Genomic DNA, 20,263 nt, shown 5'->3' on the forward strand with positions numbered 1-20,263 from the left:
AAAACATGTGTTAATGCAATACGTTTCGTGAGAAATACATGATTTCCTGGAGAAATATCAAGGGTGCCAACAATTTCGGCCATGACTGTATATTGGCATGAGGTTAGAGACATGCCCTGCTTACATCATAACATTACATAAAGGATCAATCCACCGAACAGTTTTAAGCACCTGGCTTCTTATACAGTGGGGCAAAAAAGTATTTAGTCAGCCACCAACCTCAGCCACCAATTATGCAAGTTCTCCCACTTAAAAAGATGAGAGAGGCCTGTAATTGGCATCATTTTTGTTTCTCATTTTGTCCCTCATAGTTGAGGTCTACCTATGATGCCAATTACAGGCCTCTCTTATCTTTTTAAGTGGGAGAACTTGCACAATTGGTGGCTGACTAAATACTTTTTTGCCCCACTGTATGTCTTGAATATTCCAACAGCAAAATCTTCCTGCAACGGTTCCCAGCTCTATTCCTATACACTTTGAATGTTCTCATTCACCTTTCTGTGTTTTAGCACCTACTTGTGTCCTTCATATTCTGAAATAGATTTAAAAGGTCCAGCGGTGTGAGTGGGAACCAGTCATAATGGTTACAAAAAGTGTGCAGACAGAAAAAGTTCTGGAAAAACTCAAATATCAACTTTGGGCCGACTGTCCCTTTAAAGCAAACCAGTGTTTTTTAAAAAGAAATAGCTCCACACCCCCTGATAGGTACCTAATGGTGCCTAAACCTACTTTACTGCCTTGCTGCTCTTACCTCTGCTGTTGATCAGTCATTATCCTGGTACTTCCTGGAATGAGAGAGCATGTGACACCCCCCTCCCCCATTGTCAATTGCCATGCTCCAGCTCTGTCATACAGGGTGTGCTTGGCTTATCATAAAATGTGCTGCTGACAATTGCTAGTGATATTGGTGGCAGGGGGAGAATAGTCAGGGTACATTAGGGTGAAGATGCAAATGAAGTCTGCTTTAAACACTTCACCTGTCACTCCTGTACATCCCATAGGGACCGGAGCAGTTTTTCATTTCTGTTGTAGGCAGGGCTTTTTTTCTCAGAGAATAGCCACATGAACTCCATCCTTATGAATCACCCTTGTCTCTTCCCCCTAACCAATATCAAGTCTTGTTCCTTGGTTTCCCTTCCTACCCACCTCCCAGTACTGACCCTTTTAGAGAATACAGAGTCAAGTATAATTTTATAGTGCCAAGTAATTTGTATGGAATTTGTTAATGATAACAAGAAAAGTAGTGAAATAGATCCCCTGCAGCCAACAACAGGAGACCCCCCCAGCAACAATAAATCTCACCAACAACAATAGATCCAGCCCAAAAACAATATCCCCCTCAAGCAACAACAGATCTCCCGTCAGCCAGCATCAATAAACCCCTCCCTCAACAGTAGATCACTCCCAGCAACAAATGACCTCCCTAGAAACAAAAGACCACCTAGCAACAGTAGATTCCCTAACCAGCAGCAACAGACGCCCCCTGGCAACAATAGATTGCCATACAAATATATAGATCCCCTCCAGCATCAATATACCCTCCAGCACCCCTTGCCATTGTACATTCAGTGCTGGAGGTGCCGGAACTGCATTCCCCATGTTCCCGCTGAAAAAAAACCCTGGTTGTAGGTCTGTTAATTCAGCAGTATCTTTCTCATTACTTAAGGTAGCAAATTAATTCATAAATTGTGTTGTAAGGAAAAACAAGGCTCTCTTTCATGACATTCTGTTGCAAAAAATGACTTTTATATGCAGTCCTTAGACAAAACAGTAGCAAAACTAAAATAAAAACTTTTTTATTCTTTGTCCTGTTTAAAACAACTTTAAAATTCTGATTGTGGTACCAAGCATTGAAAAGTTGTTTTACAAATCAAATTAAGTTTTTCTTTTTTTTCAATTTTGTGCTTTGTAGGTGGGACACTAAAAAATGAGCAAACTAAACAAATAAAAATGAAAAAAGGTTTATTAGGTAATAGATAATAAACTAATAAAAACTTAGTTGAGGGGAACAAATAGTGAAATAGGGCTGATTAAGGTAAATTAAGGGTTTATAAAGGATAAATTAAAAAAAGTTTTTTCTTTTTTCTCTTTGTCAGGTTGCTTTATTTGACAAAGCTCATCCCTTTTGATCCCCCAGATAAATGAAACAAAAGTTACAATGTTGCTTTGTATCTCTGTTTTGTGTCTGAATAGTGTTCACATGGTCAGACTATTCTTTTTTTGACAGCAGCAGCTGCTAGAACTGCTTTATGTACAGAGCAATTCCCGGCTTCATTTTCAGAGCTGAGAATTTCCAGTAAGTGGTAGTGGGTACAAAGCAGAGAAGGACTGCTAGATGCGCATTCTGTAATATGATGGTGTGTTTTTGCATGTGTATAATACACCCAGGGTCTTAAACTAGTTAAGTGTGGTTATTTAAAATGAAGTCATGATATCTTCACATGTCAAAATTTACAATTGGGGTTCCACATATAGATGATCACTAATGTAATACATTCTAACTGTAGTGTTGAGGTTATGACCTACAGACAAGGCTGGACGGAGTAAGAGAAGCAACTCATGTATCCAATACGTAGCAGCCCACATAACCAAAATGGCCTGCTTGTTGACACCATAATAATAATATATTGGCATTCCTGCAAGCCATACATTTTTATGAGGCTCGAGTGTTCAGTATGGTTAGCCTACTAAACTGGAACTCATACGTGTTCTCTACAGATGCCAGACAGGTCTATACATTCCACTGGTAATAACCAAAAGATTGACAGTCAGTGCCTAACTGTAAATAGTAACCCCAAACATAAATGCTTTCATCAAATTTATTAGTATATTTAACATTGTATGTAACCCTTTCCATGCTATTGGCTTTATTTACAAACCATTAACAAACGGATCAAGATCTCTAATTTAGCCACGTGACTTCATTTCTAAATCTCATTGGCTGAAAATAATTGTCACTTAAAATGGGTATCCTTATTGTGGTATAATATCTCTGTGAATTGAGCCTTTTGTCCATTTCTTTAAGGGTTCACAGCTCTAGCCTGCATGGTAAAATGCAGTTTTACTGTGCAGGCTAGTGTTCCGCTGGTTCCAGCAGGGAAGTGTGCGATCTGCGTTTCAGTGCATAACACTGCTTGTGTTTTTTCTTGCTTTTTTTTTTAATTTACCACATTTATTTGAAGAAGCACATACTGACCCTTCATACATGTCACTGCATAGCAGTGCAGTGTGTTGTGCTTATGTATTGCGGAAAAATGCAGGTCACCACACTTAGTGTGAATGAGCTCTTAATGAATATGTAAACCCAGGAACAAAAAAATGCAATATATTGCAGCTGTTCGTTCCTTATACTGTATGATGTGACCACACTAGTTTTCTTTTTTTTAAAGGCATGTACAGAAAATATCCATAGACCCTGCCAAAAATCCAGTTTCCTTGTAACTTCCTGTGTACTGAACTGAGATCTTAAACAGTTTTCATCCTTCCCAGTTCTATTCTGTGAACTATGGAACTATGTTATATAGGGGGGATGTTTTTTAGTCCTAACACACTTTCTGTTTTAGGCTGACAATGCTGCTCCTTAATAGATATGGTACAGTGAGGGAGTGTTGTCACCATAAGACTGGCCACACATTGTACAATTCTCTTGTATAATTTTCCTTTAGATTTACCAAAACCATATAATAAGAGGTCAAACCTAAACATGTTCTTTTTGTATGCACTCAGACAGACCCTTGCACTACATAGTTGAAGGTTAATCAAAATGAAATTGAACAAGAAAATTGTATAATGTATGGCCAGCTTAATATAAGAATTGTGTTACTGGCAGGATCCCAGGTGTAAATAAAGGAAAAAAGCACTGAAAGATATAACTATTGCAGCTACCAAATCTAAAGACTGGTAAGCCGAGATCAAGGCCGGACAAAGGGTGGGCAGGAGGGAATGTTGCCCTGGGTGCAATGGTTTCTTGCAGGGATGGGGCCACCCTGGGCTGAGCTCCTGCTGTTACAAGTAATGACAGTGGCATCACTACTCTTGTCAGCCCGTCACTGGGAGCTGTGAGGAGAGAGGTGGCAGGAGGTGTTAGTTGTGCACCCCCTAAGCGGATCCCCTATCACGTCATGAATGGGAAGGAGGGGGCACAGTTTGGCATCTTTACCCTGGGCGCTGAATGACCATATCCCGGCACTAGCTGAAATATATTACATTTTTGTTCATGGGTTTAGATACACTTTAATTACATTTTGATAACTTGGTTTACATACCAGTTCTGGAACAACTCTTTTCAAATGCATCGCTGAATGCTTACATGACAGGTGAAAGTTTTTATATGCCAGATCACAAATGTTAAAATCCAGCTATACAGTACTGCAAAATAATTTGAGACTTTTATTTTAAAGATCTTATTTTAGCTTTGAGCCTGTAGAACATAACTTCTGTGTTTTTTTCCCAATGCCACATGCAGTTAAAAAATACACTATTTTGTCTGACACATCCAATAAATGCAGCCCCCAGAAAGCAGATTTGCACACCGGTTTAACCACTATTATTAGGACATTTATTAGAAAATGGCCTTCTTGTTTTCCCCGTCTCTCCTGGGATCTCTGTATGAATCTTCACAACCCGCTTTTAAACCAATTACTTTGGTCAGATTGAAATTTTTCTAGTTGCTATTACATTTGTTACGAGAGCTCTAGCTATTGATCTACTTTTTATGAGAAATCAAAAAGAGCCAGAGAAAGTTTCACTTGACAAGAGTATACTCCCCAAGGTGTTTGTCATAATGTAAATGAGAAGGCTGTAAAAGAGGGATATGTCGATTATTCACAAAGGCAGATACTTAAAAAAATAAAGGTAACATAACTTAAATTGATAAACCTTTATCACACCATAGATGTCTTAAAGTACACACACAAAGGCCAATTACCATGCAGGAAAGTTTGTTTTGGTATTTAATAATCTTGTGCTCAGTTTTCAAATAGCCTGGATGGATGATGTGTCTGTGCAAGCAACACCCTGCTTCTTTTACATTGCCCATTAAAGTGTTCATATCTTTGGAGGTTTTAATATTTTATTGTCATAGAACATTTAATGGCAGTAGATTGTTTGTACCTAATTAACAAGAATAAACTTTTCAATGGCAAAGTGAAAACAGATCTCTTCAAACTAATTTGAAGGAAAACAACAGTTTTGTTAAAAATAATATAACATATATAATTCTACATAAGCAATGTTGTAATTTAATGTTATTAAAAGCTACTTTTCCATTTCCATTCCCATTGTAATTTTCAGAAACTGACAAATAGAGCTACTTTCCAGTATGGCAATCCGGAGGCTTTACAACGTTGTTGTACAGAATGCCCCCAGAAATGTAATTTGCTGCATGGGATTACTGACTCATTCCTTTCAGTCTACATTGAGATATGTTACATTTTAGGCACCCCCTCCCCCGCAATAGGAGGTGAGATAATCTCTAAGGATTGTCTACTTCCAAAAGGGTTATGAACACTGAAGCTTTGCTTAAAAGGTTACAGGTCTTTGTTTCTTAGAGTGGAAGAGTCTATGGAGGATTTACTAAAACTGGTGCACTCAGAATCTGGTGCAGCTGTGCGTGGTAGCCAATCAGCTTCTAAGTTCAGATTGTTCAATGAAGCTTTGACAATAAAACCTGGAAGAGGATTGGTTTGGCACCAGATTGTGCAGCATTCAGTTTTAGTATATAACCCCCTATGCATATAACTGTTACTCAGTTGCTTCACCACTCACAGCTTTATGGAAGAGTGTCAAAACGTTAACTAAAACTCAGATGACAGCTCATCTACAGTTTGCCAGAATCCATTTCAGAGATGCTGAAATCAGCGATGCGATATGAGTTATTTGGGATGCATGGGAGAAGTTTATTATTGTATGTGTTTTTTTTCCCAACTTATGTTTATCTGATGTTCTTTTTCTTTTTTTGTATTAAAAAAAAACCTAATAAAAGATATTATAATAATAATAATAAAAAAAAAAAAAGAGATACTAAAACAGGAAGTGCAAAATCTGGTGCAGCTCTGCATAGAAACAAGTCAGCTTTTTTTTTTTTTTTTCAAAGCTTAATCGCACAAGCTGAAGTTTGAAGCTGATTGGCTACCATACACAACTACACCAAATTTTGCACTATTCAGTTTTAGTAAATCAACCCTTTCGTGTCCTGAAAAAAAAAGGATTGCCCCCCCCTCCGCCCCATTAGAGTTATCTTATGTACCTGGTTGTCTAAATCAAATTTGTGGATGCTGGTGGCAACACATTAAGAGTATTACTTTCACTTTTAAATTTTACCTGGGTTAGAACAAAAAATTAAATATATCCAAAAATGTCTTTGTCTATAAGGCATCAAGCTCCAGTGAAAGAAAGCAATATAATTTCACCAGACTTTGCCAAATGTTTGCTTTATGTAGACTGTGGTATTTAGGTTGTTTATTGGCAAGTTATGTTTAAGCCATCAAAGTTATATTTCAGTGATAAAATAAATACAGATGATCCAAACTGACATCAGGGTTTCCCAGCCACTTGATGTTTTATTTAAACTCTTTTTTTCCTTTTTTTTTTAATAGAAATGGTAAATAGTTCCCCCCCCCCCCCAAGCTATGCTTATAAGGGACTCTTTGTACCACTTTAGAATTGAACGTGAGCTCACAGGAAGTATTTATAAATGAAGCACCAAAGACTGGAATTTATATTAAAAACCTACCACATTCCAGGTTCCACATTCTGTTTTTTATTAAATGTATTATTGATGATGGAGATAGATGCATGTTTTAGAGGTGGGATTTAATTTAACAAAATTCTTTGATTTTAAAAGAAAGTGCCTGTCCCACTACTATCAAATGAAACTCAGGGACTGCAGCTGGTGGGAGCCAAGAGCCTTTCATGAATAAGTGAAAGAGGGATGATTTTTTTGCAGAATAGGTTAGAGAGAGCATAATAGTTTTGGTCCTAGTTTTAGTTTAGTTTTGCTCTAATAAAATGGCTTCTGTTGAGGATGTTTGCTCACATTACTTGAAAACATTCAGCTAATGAGAGATTAATATATCTGAGACACATGTATGATATGAATGATAAAGTACAAAATTGAAGCAATGCAAAAGCAATACAAAATTATATTTACAGTTTATACATACTGTATGTGTTAAATATCTTTTAGCTGCTGATGACTATACAAACACGAGAAACACAGGGCACAGCAGCTGGGTTTTAACTTACTTTGCCATAAGGTTTATTTCCAACCCTAAAAGATCTGGCCATTTGGCACTGAAGCCAGGGCCTCTGGATTGTACAAGAGACAATAGAAGCAGATATACCATGTCCTCATAAACTGCCAGATGCAGCCTTTGTACAGCTGGATTTTCCATCTCACTTGGTCCTTGTCCAGTCAGATATTGGATTTCCACTGGAGCCAATTTTTCTCATAAACCCATTTACTTTGGCCATTGTATGAGATGCTTTATCTCCGACTAGACTTTATCTGCCTTGGCATCAGCTAAAAACATACCGGCATATGAAAGCCTGTATACTCCTATATCAGAATGACATTTTATTTATATAACCACTATATTGTTTCACCATGTTGCTTTTCAAGGTGATACAACAGTGGAAAGTAATTCCACAGGCTAGCAGTGAAAATCAGTCCATCTGAGACTTTAGACTGCATTTGCTTGGTACTCCTCTTGTAGGGAAACCCGATGCATGGACACACAAAGGAAGGCTGTTTTAGCTAGCAGTAAATCAAAATGCATGCCCAGGATAACACTGACAAACATGATTCTAAAACAATGCCAACATAATGCTGTAACAGGACAGCAGCTAGATTGGGATAGAGCAATCTGTTTCCAGACTAAAGCTTCCAGATTCTGGAAGTGCCTCCAGAGCTCGTAATAAACATTAAGGATAAGCATTGGGCATTTTTAGAATCTTCCTTTGAAATAGCTGTTTTTTTTGTAGCCCACTTCAATAGTACCTGCTCTCTGGTTTTAACTTGTTAGTTAAGTGGAAAAATGTCTGTTTTTTAAGATGTTGTGACTGAATTAATTGCTTGGAATTAACATTTGTTTTGGTTCCATACATGTGTTTTTCTGTTTTTGTGCAGCTATAGACTTCTGGATCCTGAATTATTCACTTTGCATCATGCTGGCACTGTCACCATGGCAACTGAAACAAAAGCTGCGGATGAGCAAGTGTCTAGCCCAGGTCACCTTCATCCCTCACTTAAACTAGATCTTCCACCAGATGCCAAGCTAACGGGTAAACACTTTATAAAATTCAACTACAATATCCAATATTATTCTGTGTTTTTGCATTTAATTACGATTGTAATTGCATTCTCAAAATGCCTCCATTGAATTGCAAATTGGCTGTGTAATAGCTTCACTTTTAAGTGACTGTGCAGCAAGCTTTTTGAAAAAGACATGCTTTTCACCATGTGCTGCTGCTGAAATCACTTAAACAGTGTTGTGCCTTCCGACAACCCACAATTTGTAGGCAGTTGACAGATGACTTTTATTTATACATTGCCGATGATGATGATGTAATAAATGAAAGCCATTTGCCAGTTGATTACTTTAGGTAATGTGCTAATGTTTCCCTTCGTGTGTAAATGTAGTTTGCCTCTAATAAAGGCTGATATCAGACAAGCAATTTTTTGCCCCATCTTTACATCTCCAAGAATAAGAAATATAAATAAACAGCACAAAAATAGATTTCTAAATCCACTCATAAAAAATTATTATATAAAGTACATAAATTAATAGTGAGTATCCTCAATTATATTATTATAAAACACCAAAAGTCCATGTGTAATAAAGATCAAAAATTCCAGAAATTCTTCAAATATAAAGAAAAACTTCCACCTTCCACCCGTGCAGAAACCAACATCAAATGCACTCACCAGAACTTGGTGAGTGAGAAGCCTTTAAGGAATTTTAAAGGGATCCTAAACCCTCTTTAGCATCCACTCTATAGAATTCTTCACCATCCGAATAGGCTCCACCGTTCAACCAGGAGAAAGAAATCTCAAATAGTGTAATATTGCCAAATAATAGTAACATTTCAAAGCAGAGATTAATGCCACTCACATGTCAACAACTTGTAAAAGGCACATTTATTGAATATAATAGCCTCCAGATAAAACATGAGCGTTTTAACAGCCTCCTTATTCAAGGAATCTCATATCAGCCACAGGATAAAGCAGAGAATCCACACAGACCAACACAGCTCCCAAAGATGGCTGCTGGAACGCACCGCTCAGCGTGCGCTCCACTCACCGGAAGTGACGTCAGACATACGGGGTATGGACCAGAAATGCGTCAGCGCGTTTTGCCCCTCCCATCGGGCGTTCTCAAGACCTTAATAATTTTTTTATGAGTCGATTTAGAAATCTATTTTTGCGCTGTTTATTTATATTTCTTATTGTTTGTGTTTTTTCACAATTTGCACAGCAGCAGTTTAGATTTTGTAGTTTTTGGCGCCGGAATAAGTTTTATTATACATCTCCAAAAATGTTTAAACATTTCAGCAGCATTTTACTAGTATGAGTTGTGTACCCTTGTTGCACCTTATCAATGAAATGTGTAACAGTGTTACATGTTAGAGAAAGTGTTCAAAATGCCTGTCTTACATTAGCCATATGGGTTTTTGGAGAAGAATCCTGAAGGCTAATTTGTAGCATTCAAGAAAAAACACTAAAGTAAAAAATGTGAAGCTATGTTTACAATGTTTTTGGCTTTTGTCACCTTCTATCAGGTGTTAAAAGCTGGTTCCAGTTGAGGACATTTTTGTTGGGTTTATTTTCTGTCTGATACCCATCAACTGGACAGGAAATAAAAGCATATCTCCCTAAAGTCTGACAGAGGTTCTAAATCTTTCTCCCTTTATTGAAAAAAATATCCCCCATGACAATAGGGAGAGATGTTCAGTTTACCTGGAAATACAGGGTCACAGTGCCACCAAATGACACTGGAATGATCCCCAGGTAGAAGCGACTGGTAAAAGCTAGCCAAAAACCTGGAGAGACAGCAGCAAATTGTTGCAAGAATGTAGGACATGAAATCCATAGATGATGTGTGTTCTGCCAGCGGGGAGCCTTCCCTGGCAGCAGAAAACAATGATTACTGCTAGTGGCTATATCATAGCAGGAAAAGGGTAGAAGTCTCCCAGAAAGGGACACAATCGACAAAAATGGTTTCAATTCCTTCTCAAAGTTATCCAAAAAATAAACTGACAGTTTTTTTAAATAATGTAGGAAGACTAAGACTTCCTACACATTCACTGAAATTAATAAAAACGAAAAAAAAAAGTGAAATTAATGTCACAAAGGTACACTGGGATGAGACATTTTAAGGTTTTTAGTTGGGTTTAGATCTACTCTTCTCTTTTTTATAATTTTTTTTACAATTGTCCACAGTGAGTTTTTTTTTTAAAACATGATATTATAATAAAGGTGAAGCAACTGGGAACAGCAACTCAGCCACGAAGTGGTAGGATATGTAAAATGACAGGGCTGGGTCAGCGCATGCTGAAGTGCACAGTGGGCAGAAGTCACCAACTGTGCGCAGATTCAATAGCCTTACATCACCAAGTGCAATGCAAAGCTTTGGATGCAGTGCTGTAAAGCATGTAGCCACTGGACTCTAGACGTGTTCTCTGGAGTGACGTATCACATTCTCTGTCTGGCAATCCAATGGATGTATCTGGGTTTGGCGGTTGCCAGGAGAGTGCATTGTGCCAGGTGTAAAGTTTGGTGGAGAGGGGATTATGGTGGGGGTGCTTTTCAGGGGTTGGGCTTGGCCCCTTAGTTGCAGTGAAGAGAACTTTTAAGGCATCAGCATACTAAGACATTTTGGACAATTTCATGCTCCCAACTTTGTGGGAAGAGTTTGGGGATGGCCCCTTCTTGTTCCAGCATGACTGCGCACTAGTGCCCAAAGCAAAGTCCATAAAGAAATGGATGAGCGAGTTTGGGATGGAGGAACTTGACTGCCCTGCACAGAGTCCTGACCTCAACCCGATAGAACACTTTTAAGATGAATTAGAGTGGAGACTGCGAGGCAGGCCTTCTTGTACAACATCAGTGCCTGACCTCACATATGCGCTTCTGGAAGAATGGTCAAACATTTTTATAGACACACTCCTAAGCCTTGTGGACAGACTTCCCAGGAGAGTTGAAGCTGTTATAGCTGCAAAGGGTGGACCAACTCAATATTGAATCCTATGGATTAAGACTGGGATGCTATTAAAGTTCATGTGCATGTAAACCTCCTAGCAATCACGGAAACCTGGATCCAGCCCACTGACTCTACCTCCCCTGCTGCACTCTCCTACGGAGGTCTCACCTGGACCCACTCACCCAGGCCCAACGGTCGTAAAGGTGGTGGGGTTGGTCTGCTCCTGTCACCGCAGAGCACCTTCCGAGTCCTCCCAAACCCCCCTCCCTATCCTTCTCCTCCTTCGAGGCCCACTGCGTCCGACTATTCTCCCCAACCCCCCTGAAGATTGCTGTGATATACTGGCCTCCTGGATCCATATCCCGCTTCCTGGATGACTTCTCCTCCTGGTTACCCTTCTTCCTCTCCTCTGAGCTACCCACCATTATCCTTGGGGACTTCAACATCCCTGTCAACCTCGACAACCCAGACACAGCCCGTCTCCTCCACTTAACCTCCTCCTTTACACTTGCACAGTGCATACAATCCGCCACCCACTCCGACGGTAATATCCTTGATCTCGTCTTCTCCAACCGCTGCGCTCCCCACAACCTCACTAACACCCCATTCCCTCTCTCTGACCACAACCTGATCACCTTCTCTATCTCCTCGTCCTCCAACGCCTACCCCTCCAAATGTCACACTACTACCAGCCTTAACCTCCGCAACCTTAACCCTGCCTCCCTCCACTCTGCAGCTGATCAACTCCATGACCGCATCCTCCCCCTGTCCTGCCCTGACTTGGCTATGACTGCCTACAACAACGTGCTCTCAACAGCCCTTGATTCACTAGCGCCTTTAACCACACGCAACATCAGACCCCGACCGCTCCAGCCCTGGCAGACTGATCACACCAAAACCCTCAAACGACACAGTCGTGCCCTGGAGCGACTATGGCGCAAAACCAATTCCCAACAAGCCTTCACCCGCTACAAATCTGCCTTCCACACCTACACCTCCTCCCTCCATGCTGCCAAACAGGCCTACTTCTTGACCCTCATCAAGGCCCTCTCCTCCAATCCTCGCCGACTCTTCTCCGCCTTCAACTCTCTACTCTCTCCACCCCCACCTCCACCCAGCACCTCACTCACTGCCCTTGAGTTTGCCAATCACTTCAAAAACAAGATTGACACAATTCGCAAGGACATTGCCGCAACTCACACGCCCTCTCAACCCTTCCCCTCTCACACAGCTACCCCCTTATCCCCTCTCCCCCTCGACATAACCCGCAGGGACTTCGTCGCTGCTCAAACTCTCTCCAACCCCCTTCACCCTCACTCAGCTACCCCCTCATCACCCCTCTCCCACGGCCCCACCACTGCTCTGACCTCCTCTTCCACCCCACCCTCCATTCCTCATACTGAAGCTCCCCCAACACTCCGCACCTTTGACCTTACTACCATCGAGGAAGTCTCCAAGATCCTCTCTGATGCCCGCCTCACCACCTGCCCCCTCGACCCTATCCCCTCACAACTCCTACGACCTCCTTCCCCCTCCATCCTACGCTCCTTCACCCACATCTTCAATCTCTCCCTCTCCTCCGACACTTTCCCCTCCCCTCTGAAACATGCACACATCACCCCCATACTTAAAAAGCCCTCCCTGGACCCCAATGACCCGAACAACCTCAGACCCATCTCCCTGCTCCCATTTACATCTAAACTCCTCGAGCGCCTAGTCTACACCCGCCTATGCTCCCACCTCAATGACAACAACCTCCTCGATCCCCTACAGTCCGGCTTCCGTCCCCTACACTCCACCGAAACTGCCTTACTCAAACTCTCCAACGACCTGCTAACCGCCAAAGCTAATGGTCACTATTCAGTGCTCCTACTCCTTGACCTCTCTGCGGCCTTCGACACAGTCGACCACCCCCTCCTCCTCAAAAAACTACACTCCTTCGGCCTCAGAGATTCTGCTCTCTCCTGGCTCTCATCCTACCTGTCACAACGCTCCTTCAGCGTTACCTATAATGCTACCACCTCCCCCTCACTCCCCCTCTCTGTTGGGGTCCCTCAAGGCTCCGTCCTCGGGCCCTTTCTCTTCTCCATCTATACCTCCTCCCTTGGCCAACTCATACACTCTCACGGCTTCAACTACCACCTCTATGCCGACGACACACAAATCTATCTCTCAACCCCCCACCTCACCCCCTTGGTCTCAGCCCGAATCACACACCTACTGAGCGACATATCAGACTGGATGTCGCTCCACTTCCTTAAACTGAACCTCTCCAAAACTGAGTTTCTTGTCTTCCCCCCATCCCGGACACCACCCCCCATTGATTTCTCCGTCACATCCAACAACGCTACCATCAAACCCGCCCTGCAGGCCAGAGTACTTGGTGTCATTCTGGACTCCAACCTATCCTTTCAACCCCAAGTCCAATCTTTAACAAACTCGTGCAGACTCCACCTCCGCAACATCACCAAAATCCGCACGTTCCTAACCCCAGAAACCACTAAACAGCTCATCCACTCCCTCATCATATCACGACTCGACTACTGCAACTCCCTCCTCACTGGCCTGCCTCGCCGCTGGCTATCCCCGCTTCAGTCGATCCTGAATACGGCTGCCAGACTCATTCACCTTTCCAACCGCTCTGTCTTCGCCACCCCCCCCTCTGCCAATCCCTCCACTGGCTTCCGATTGCGCAACGGATCAAATTCAAAATCCTAACGCTGACGTACAAAGCTGTCCACCATACTGCCCCGAACTACATCACTGACCTAATATCCAAGTACCGCCCACCAGCACACACACTCCGCTCCTCACAAGACCTCCTTCTCTCTAGTTCCCTTGTCTCCTCCTCCCATGCCCGCCTCCAGGACTTCTCCAGGGTGTCACCCATCCTCTGGAACTCCCTGCCCCAACCCATCAGATTATCACCTACTCTCCTCTCCTTTAGGTGCACCCTGAAAACCCATCTCTTCAGGGAAGCCTACCCCACCCCCTGCTAACTTGCCGACCTCCTCCACTCTTCCTACCACTCCATCCCCCACAGATATCGCCTCCTGTGCCACCATCCCCTCCCTCCTAGATTGTAAGCTCGAAAGAGCAGGGCCCTCAATCCCCTCATGTTTTGCATTGTATTGGTATTGTTCTGTCACATGTTCTGTCCCCCTTTGTAATGTACAGCGCTGAGCAAACTATTGGCGCTTTATAAATACTGTATAATAATAATAATGTAAAGGCAGGCATCCCAATACTTTTGAATGCCCAAGAAACAGCACTGTGGAGACTGTGGCTTTAAAAGCAATATGAACCTCACATAGAGGTATGTCTTTATTTTGCAAATTCTTAAAATTGTATTCAAACAACATCCAGAGCAATGGTAAACCCAGGCTGTAAAGGTGGAATGCCCGCTCACCTGCATCCCTGGGCCGGGAAGAGATGGTCTCCTCAGTGTGTGTCCCTGGACCTGCCAGGGATTGCAACACATTGAAAGTGACGTCAATGTCTTCGGGGAGGAAGTGGAAGTAGAGCCCCCTGATGGAACACAAGCTCGGCTGGTAACCACGACAAAGCGCATGCGCGCAAAATACTTTTTTGTTGTGGTTACCAGAAAGATAGACAAGACAAAGAAAAAAGAGAAAGAAGGAAAAGAAAGAAGAAAGGAAATGAAGAGAGAAAGATAGACAAGACAAAGAAAAAAGAGAAAGAAGGAAAAGAAAGAAGAAAGGAAATGAAGAGAGAAAGAAAGAGAAGACAAAGAAAGAGAGAAATGGAGAAAGAAGGAAAGAGGGAAAAAGAAGGAAATGAAGAGAGAAAGAAATAGAAGATAGAGAGAGAGAGAAAGAAAGAAGGAAATGAAGCAAGAAAGAAGGAAATGAAGAGAGAGAAAAAAGACAGAGAGAGACAGAGAGAAACAGATAAACAAACAGAGAGGGGTAAGTAGAGAAAAAGAGAGAGAAAGAAGGAAGGAGAGAAAAAGAAAGAGAGAATGAAGGAAGGAAATGAAGAGAGAAAGAAAGAGAAAACAGAGAGAGAGAGAGAGAGAGAGAGAGAGAGAGAGAGAAATAGCGAAAGAAGGAGAGAGAAAGAAGGAGAAAAAAAGGGAAAGAAAGGAGAGAAAAAGAATGAGAGAAGGAAGGAAGGAAGGAAATGAAGAGAGAAAGAAAGAGAAGACAGACAGAGTGAGAAATAGAGAAAGAAGTAGAGAGAGAGAGAGAGAGAGAAAGAAGGGGAAGGAAGGAGAGAAGAAGAGAGAGAGAGCAAGAAAGAAAGAGAAATAAAGAAGGAAGGAAATGAAGAGAGAAAGAAAGAGAAGAGAGAGAGAGAAAGAAAGGAAGTAGGAGAGAGAGAGAGAGAAGGAGAGAAAAGAGAGAGAGAGAAAAAAAAAGAAGGAAAATAAAGGGAAGGAAGGAAATGAGAGAAAGAAAGAGAAGACAGAGATAGAAAGAAGGAAGGAAGGAAAGAAATGGAGAGAAAGAAAGAGAAGACAGAGAGAGAGAAAGAAAGAGAGATAAATGGAGAGAAAGAAGGAAAGAGAGAGGAGAGAAAAAGAGAGTGAGAGAAAGAAGAAAGAGAAATAGAGAAAGAAGGAGAGAGAGAGGAGAGAAAGGGAGAGTGAGAGAAAGAGAGAGGGAAGGAAGGAATGAAGAGAGAAAGAAAGAAAGAGAAGATAAATAGAGGGAAATAGGGAAAGAAAGAGAACACAAAGTAAAAGAGAGAATGGAAAGAAAGTGAAAGAAGGAAGAGAGAGAAGGAAAGAAAAGAGAGAGAAATAGAGAAAGAAAGAGAGAGGAGAGAAAAGAGAGAGAAAGAAAGGAGAGAAAAAGTAAGAGAGAAGGAAGGAAGGAAATGAAGAGAGAAAGAGAAGAGAGAGAGAGAGAGAGAGAAGGAGAGAAAAAAAGGGAAGGAAAGAAGGAAGAGAGAGAGAGAGAGAGAGAGAGAGAGAGAGAGAGAAAGAAGGAGAGAAAAAGAATGAGAGATGGAAGGAAGGAAGGAAATGAAGAGAGAAAGAAAGAGAAGACAGACAGAGAAATAGAGAAAGAAGTAGAGAAAGAGAGAGAGAGATAAAGAAGGGGAAGGAAGGAGAGAAGAAGAGAGAGATAAAGAAAGAGAGAGAGAAAGAAGGAAGGAAATGAAGAGAGAAAGAAAGATAAGAGAAAGAGAGAGAAAGAAAGGAAGAACGAGAGAGAGAGAAAAGAGAGAGAAAGAAAAAAGGAAAATAAAGGGAAGGAAGGAAATGAGAGAAAGAAAGAGAAGACAGAGAGAAGGAAGGAAGGAAGGAAAGAGAAAGAAAGAGAAGACAGAGAAAGAGAAGGAAAAAGAGAGAAATGGGGAGAAAGAAGGAAAGAGAGAGGAGAGAAAAAGAGAGAGAAAGAAAGAAAGAAAGAGAGAGAAATAGAGAAAGAATGAGAGAGAGAGAGAGAGGAGAGAAAAGGAGAGTGAGAGAAAGAGAGGGAAGGAAGGAATGAAGAGAGAAAGAGAAGAGAAAAAGAGGAAAATAGGGAAAGAAAGAGAACACAAAGTAAAAGAGAGAATGGAAAGAAAGTGAGAGAAGGAAGAAAGGAAATGAAGAGAGAAAGAAAGAGAAGACCGAGAAAGAGAAAAAAAAGGAGAAAGAAAGAAAAAGAAAAAAGGAAATGAAGAAAGAATGAAAGAAAGAAAGAGAAAAAGAAAGAAAGAGAAATAATGAAAAGAAAAGAAAGAACGAACAGAGAGAGAGAAATAAAAGGGTAGAAGAGAAAGAGAGAGAGAGGGGGGGGGGAAGAGAGAGAGAGACGGAAAGGGAAGAAAGGAAGGAAAGAGAGAAAAAGAAAGAGAGAAAGAGGAAGGAAATGAAGAGAGATAGAAAGAGGAGAGAGAGAGAGAATGAGAGAGAGAAAGAAGGAGAGAGAGAAAGAAAGAGAGGGAAATAAGAAAGGATAGACAGAACCAGAGGGAGAGAAGAAGAGAAAAAAGGAAAGAAAGAAGAGAAAAAAAAGAAAAAGAGAGAGGGAAGGAAGGGAATGAAGAGAGAAAGAAGGAAATGAAGAGAGAAGGAAAGAAAAGAGAGAGAAATAGAGAAAGAAAGAGAGAGGAGAGAAAAAGAGAGAGAAAGAAGGAAGGAGAGAAAAAGAAAAAGAGAAGGAAGGAAATGAAGAGAGAAAGAAAGAGGGGAGAGAGAGGGAGAGAGAAAGAAGGAGAAAAAAAAGGGAAGGAAAGAAAGAGAGAAAAAGAATGAGAGATGAAAGGAAGGAAGGAAATGAAGAGAGAAAGAAAGAGAAGACAGATAGAGAAAGAAGTAGGGAGAGAAAGAGAGAGAGAGAGAGAGAAAGAAGGGAAAGGAAGGAGAGAAGAAGAGAGAGATAAAGAAAGAGAGAGAGAAAGAAGGAAGGAAATGAAGAGAGAAAGAAAGAGAATAGAAAGAGAGAGAAAGAAAGAAAGAAAGGAAGAACGAGAGAGAGAGAGAAGGAGAGAAAAGAGAGAGAAAGAAAAAAGGAAAATAAAGGGAAGGAAGGAAATGAGAGAAAGAAAGAGAAGACAGAGAGAGAAAGAAGGAAGGAAGGAAAGAAATGGAGCGAAAGAAAGAGAAGACAGAGAAAGAGAAAGAAGAAGAGATAAATGGAGAGAAAGAAGGAAAGAGAGAGGAGAGAAAAAAAGAGTGAGAGAAAGAAAGAGAGAAATAGAGAAAGAAGGAGAGAGATAGAGAGAGAGGAGAGAAAAGGAGAGTGAGAGAAAGAGAGAGAGGGAAGAAAGGAATGAAGAGAGAAAGAGAAGAGAAAAAGAGGAAAATAGGGAAAGAAAGAGAACACAAAGTAAAAGAGAGAATGGAAAGAAAGTGAAAGAAGGAAGAAAGGAAATGAAGAGAGAAAGAAAGAAAGAATGAGAAAGAGAAAAAGGAGAGATAAAGAAAAAGAAAGAAAGAAGAAAAAAGGAAATGAAGAAAGAATGAAGGAAAGGAAGAAAGAGAAGACAGAAAGGAAGAAAAGAAAGAAGGAAATGAAGAGAGAAGGAAAGAAAAGAGAGAGAAATAGAGAAAGAAAGAGAGCGGAGACAAAAGAGAAAGAAAGGAAAAGGAAGGAAAGAAAAAAAAGAGAGGGAAGGAAGGAATGAGAAGACACAGAGAAAGAGGAGAGAAAAAGAAAGAAAGGAGAGAAATAAAGAGAGGGAAGGAAGGGAGGAAATAAAGAGAGAGAGAGAGAGAGGGAGGAGAGAGAGAAATAGAGAAAGAAGGAAGGAAATAGAGAGAGAGAGAGAGAGAGAGAGATGGGGGGAGTAGAGAAAAAGAGAGGGAATGAAGGAAAGAGAGAAAGAGAAGGAAAGAAGGAAATGAAGAGAGAAAGAAAGGAGAGAGAGAGAGATCAAAGGAGAGAAAGGAGAAAAAAAGAGAGAGAGGGGAGGAAATAAGAGAAAGAAAGAGAAGACAGAGAGAGAGAGAGAAGGAATGAAGGAAAGAAATGATAGAAAGAAAGAGAAGACAGAGAGAGATAAAAAGAGAGAGAAATAGAAAAAGGAGGGAGAGAGGAGAGAAAAAGAGAGACGGAAGGAAGAAAGAGAGAAAGAAAGAGGAGAAAGAGAGGGAAATAGGGAAAGAAAGAGAAGAGAAAAAGAGCGAGAAGGAAAAGGAAGGAAAGAGAGAGAAGGAAGGAAGGAAATGAAGAGAGAATGAAAGAGAGAGAATGAAAAGAAAAGGAAGAAAGAATGAATAGAGAGAGAGAGAGAAGGGAAGAGGCAGAGAAAGAAAGAGAAAAGGAGAGACAAAGAAGGAAGGAAGGTAAGAGAGAAAAGAAAGAGAAAGAGGAAGGAAGGAAATGAAGAGAGAAAGAAAGATGAAGGAGAGAGAGCGAAAGAGAGGGAAATAAGGAAAGACAGAGAGAAAGAAAAAGAGGGAGAGAAGAAGAGAAAAAAAGAAGGAAAGAAGGAAAAGGAAGGAAAGAGAGAGGAGAGAGAGAGGAGGTGAAGAGAGAAGGAAAGAAAAGACATAGATAAAGAGAGAGAGAGAGAGAGAGGGGGAGAGAGAGAGATTGAGAAAGAAAGAGGAGATAAAAAGAGAGAGAGAGAGAAAAAGAAAGAAGGAAAGCAAGGAAAAGGTAATGAGAGAAAAAGAAGAGGGAAGGAAGGATATACAGAGAGAAAAAAAGAGTAGACAGAGAGAGAAAGGAGAGAGAAAAAGATAGAAAGAGAAGGAATGAAGGAAATGAAGAGAGAAAGAAAGAAAAGAGAGAGAGAAATACAGAAAGAAGGAGAGAGAGAGAAAGAGAGAGAAAAGAAGGAAAAGGAAGGAGAGAAAGATAAAGAGAGAGGGAAGGAAGGAAATGAAGAGAGAAAGAAAGAGAAGACAGAGAGAGATAAAACAGAGAGAGAGAGAGAAAGACGGAAAGAAAAGGAAAAGGAAGGAATGAAAGAGAGAAAAATAAAGAGAAGGAAGGAAACGAAGGGGGAAATAAAGCAAAGACACAGAGAGATAAAGAGAGAGAGAAATAGAGAAAGAAAGAACGAGGAGAGAAAAAGAGTGAATGAAGGAAAAGGAAGGAAGGAAATGAAGAGAGAAAGAAGGAAAAGAAGGAGAGAGAGAGAAAGAAGGAAGGAAATGAAGAGAGAAAGAAAGAGAAGACAGAGAGAGAAAGAAATAGAGAAAGCAGGAGAGAGAGAAAGAAAAAGAAAGGAAGGAATGAAAGAAAAAAAAAGTAAGGAAAGAGAGAGAAAGAACGGAAGGAAAGAGAGAAAAAGGAAGAGAAAGAAAGAAAGGAAGGAAAGAGAGAAAAAGGAAGAAAGAAAAGAAAGAGAATGAGAGAGAGAGAAAGAAGGAAAGAGAGAGAGGAAGAAAGAGAAAAGGGAAAAGAAAGAAGGAAGGGGGGATAGAAGACACAAGGCTGCCGGGGAGTGTGGACGGGGCAGACACAGGAGGAGAGGGTGGGAGGAGGAGGGGCAGAACCAGCTTTTTATATTTCTGATATGTGTATGTTGTGTATGTACTTGTGCTAAAAAATATCCTGTTCTCAGCAGATTACCAGTCTTTATTGTCTTCCTCTGGCTAGGAGATCGCCCTTTATTGTGTCTGACATGACGGCTCCATATAAGGGGCCTTGCAC

At 41.0% G+C, this 20,263-nt stretch overlaps 1 protein-coding gene across 1 annotated transcript in view; it reads left to right on the top strand.

Moving 5' to 3' along the window:
- CFAP54 (cilia and flagella associated protein 54) overlaps positions 1-20,263 on the top strand; it is a 527,562-nt gene that overhangs the window by 286,072 nt on the left and 221,227 nt on the right. The window contains exon 35 of the mRNA XM_089651915.1: positions 8,129-8,283. Coding sequence (XP_089508041.1) covers positions 8,129-8,283 — 155 coding nt within the window. The remainder of the gene's footprint in view (positions 1-8,128; positions 8,284-20,263) is intronic.

Source organism: Staurois parvus, unplaced genomic scaffold, assembly GCF_062004578.1.
Source record: "Staurois parvus isolate SC_StPar_1 unplaced genomic scaffold, SC_StPar_1.0 ptg000025l, whole genome shotgun sequence".
Lineage (NCBI taxonomy): Eukaryota > Metazoa > Chordata > Amphibia > Anura > Ranidae > Staurois > Staurois parvus.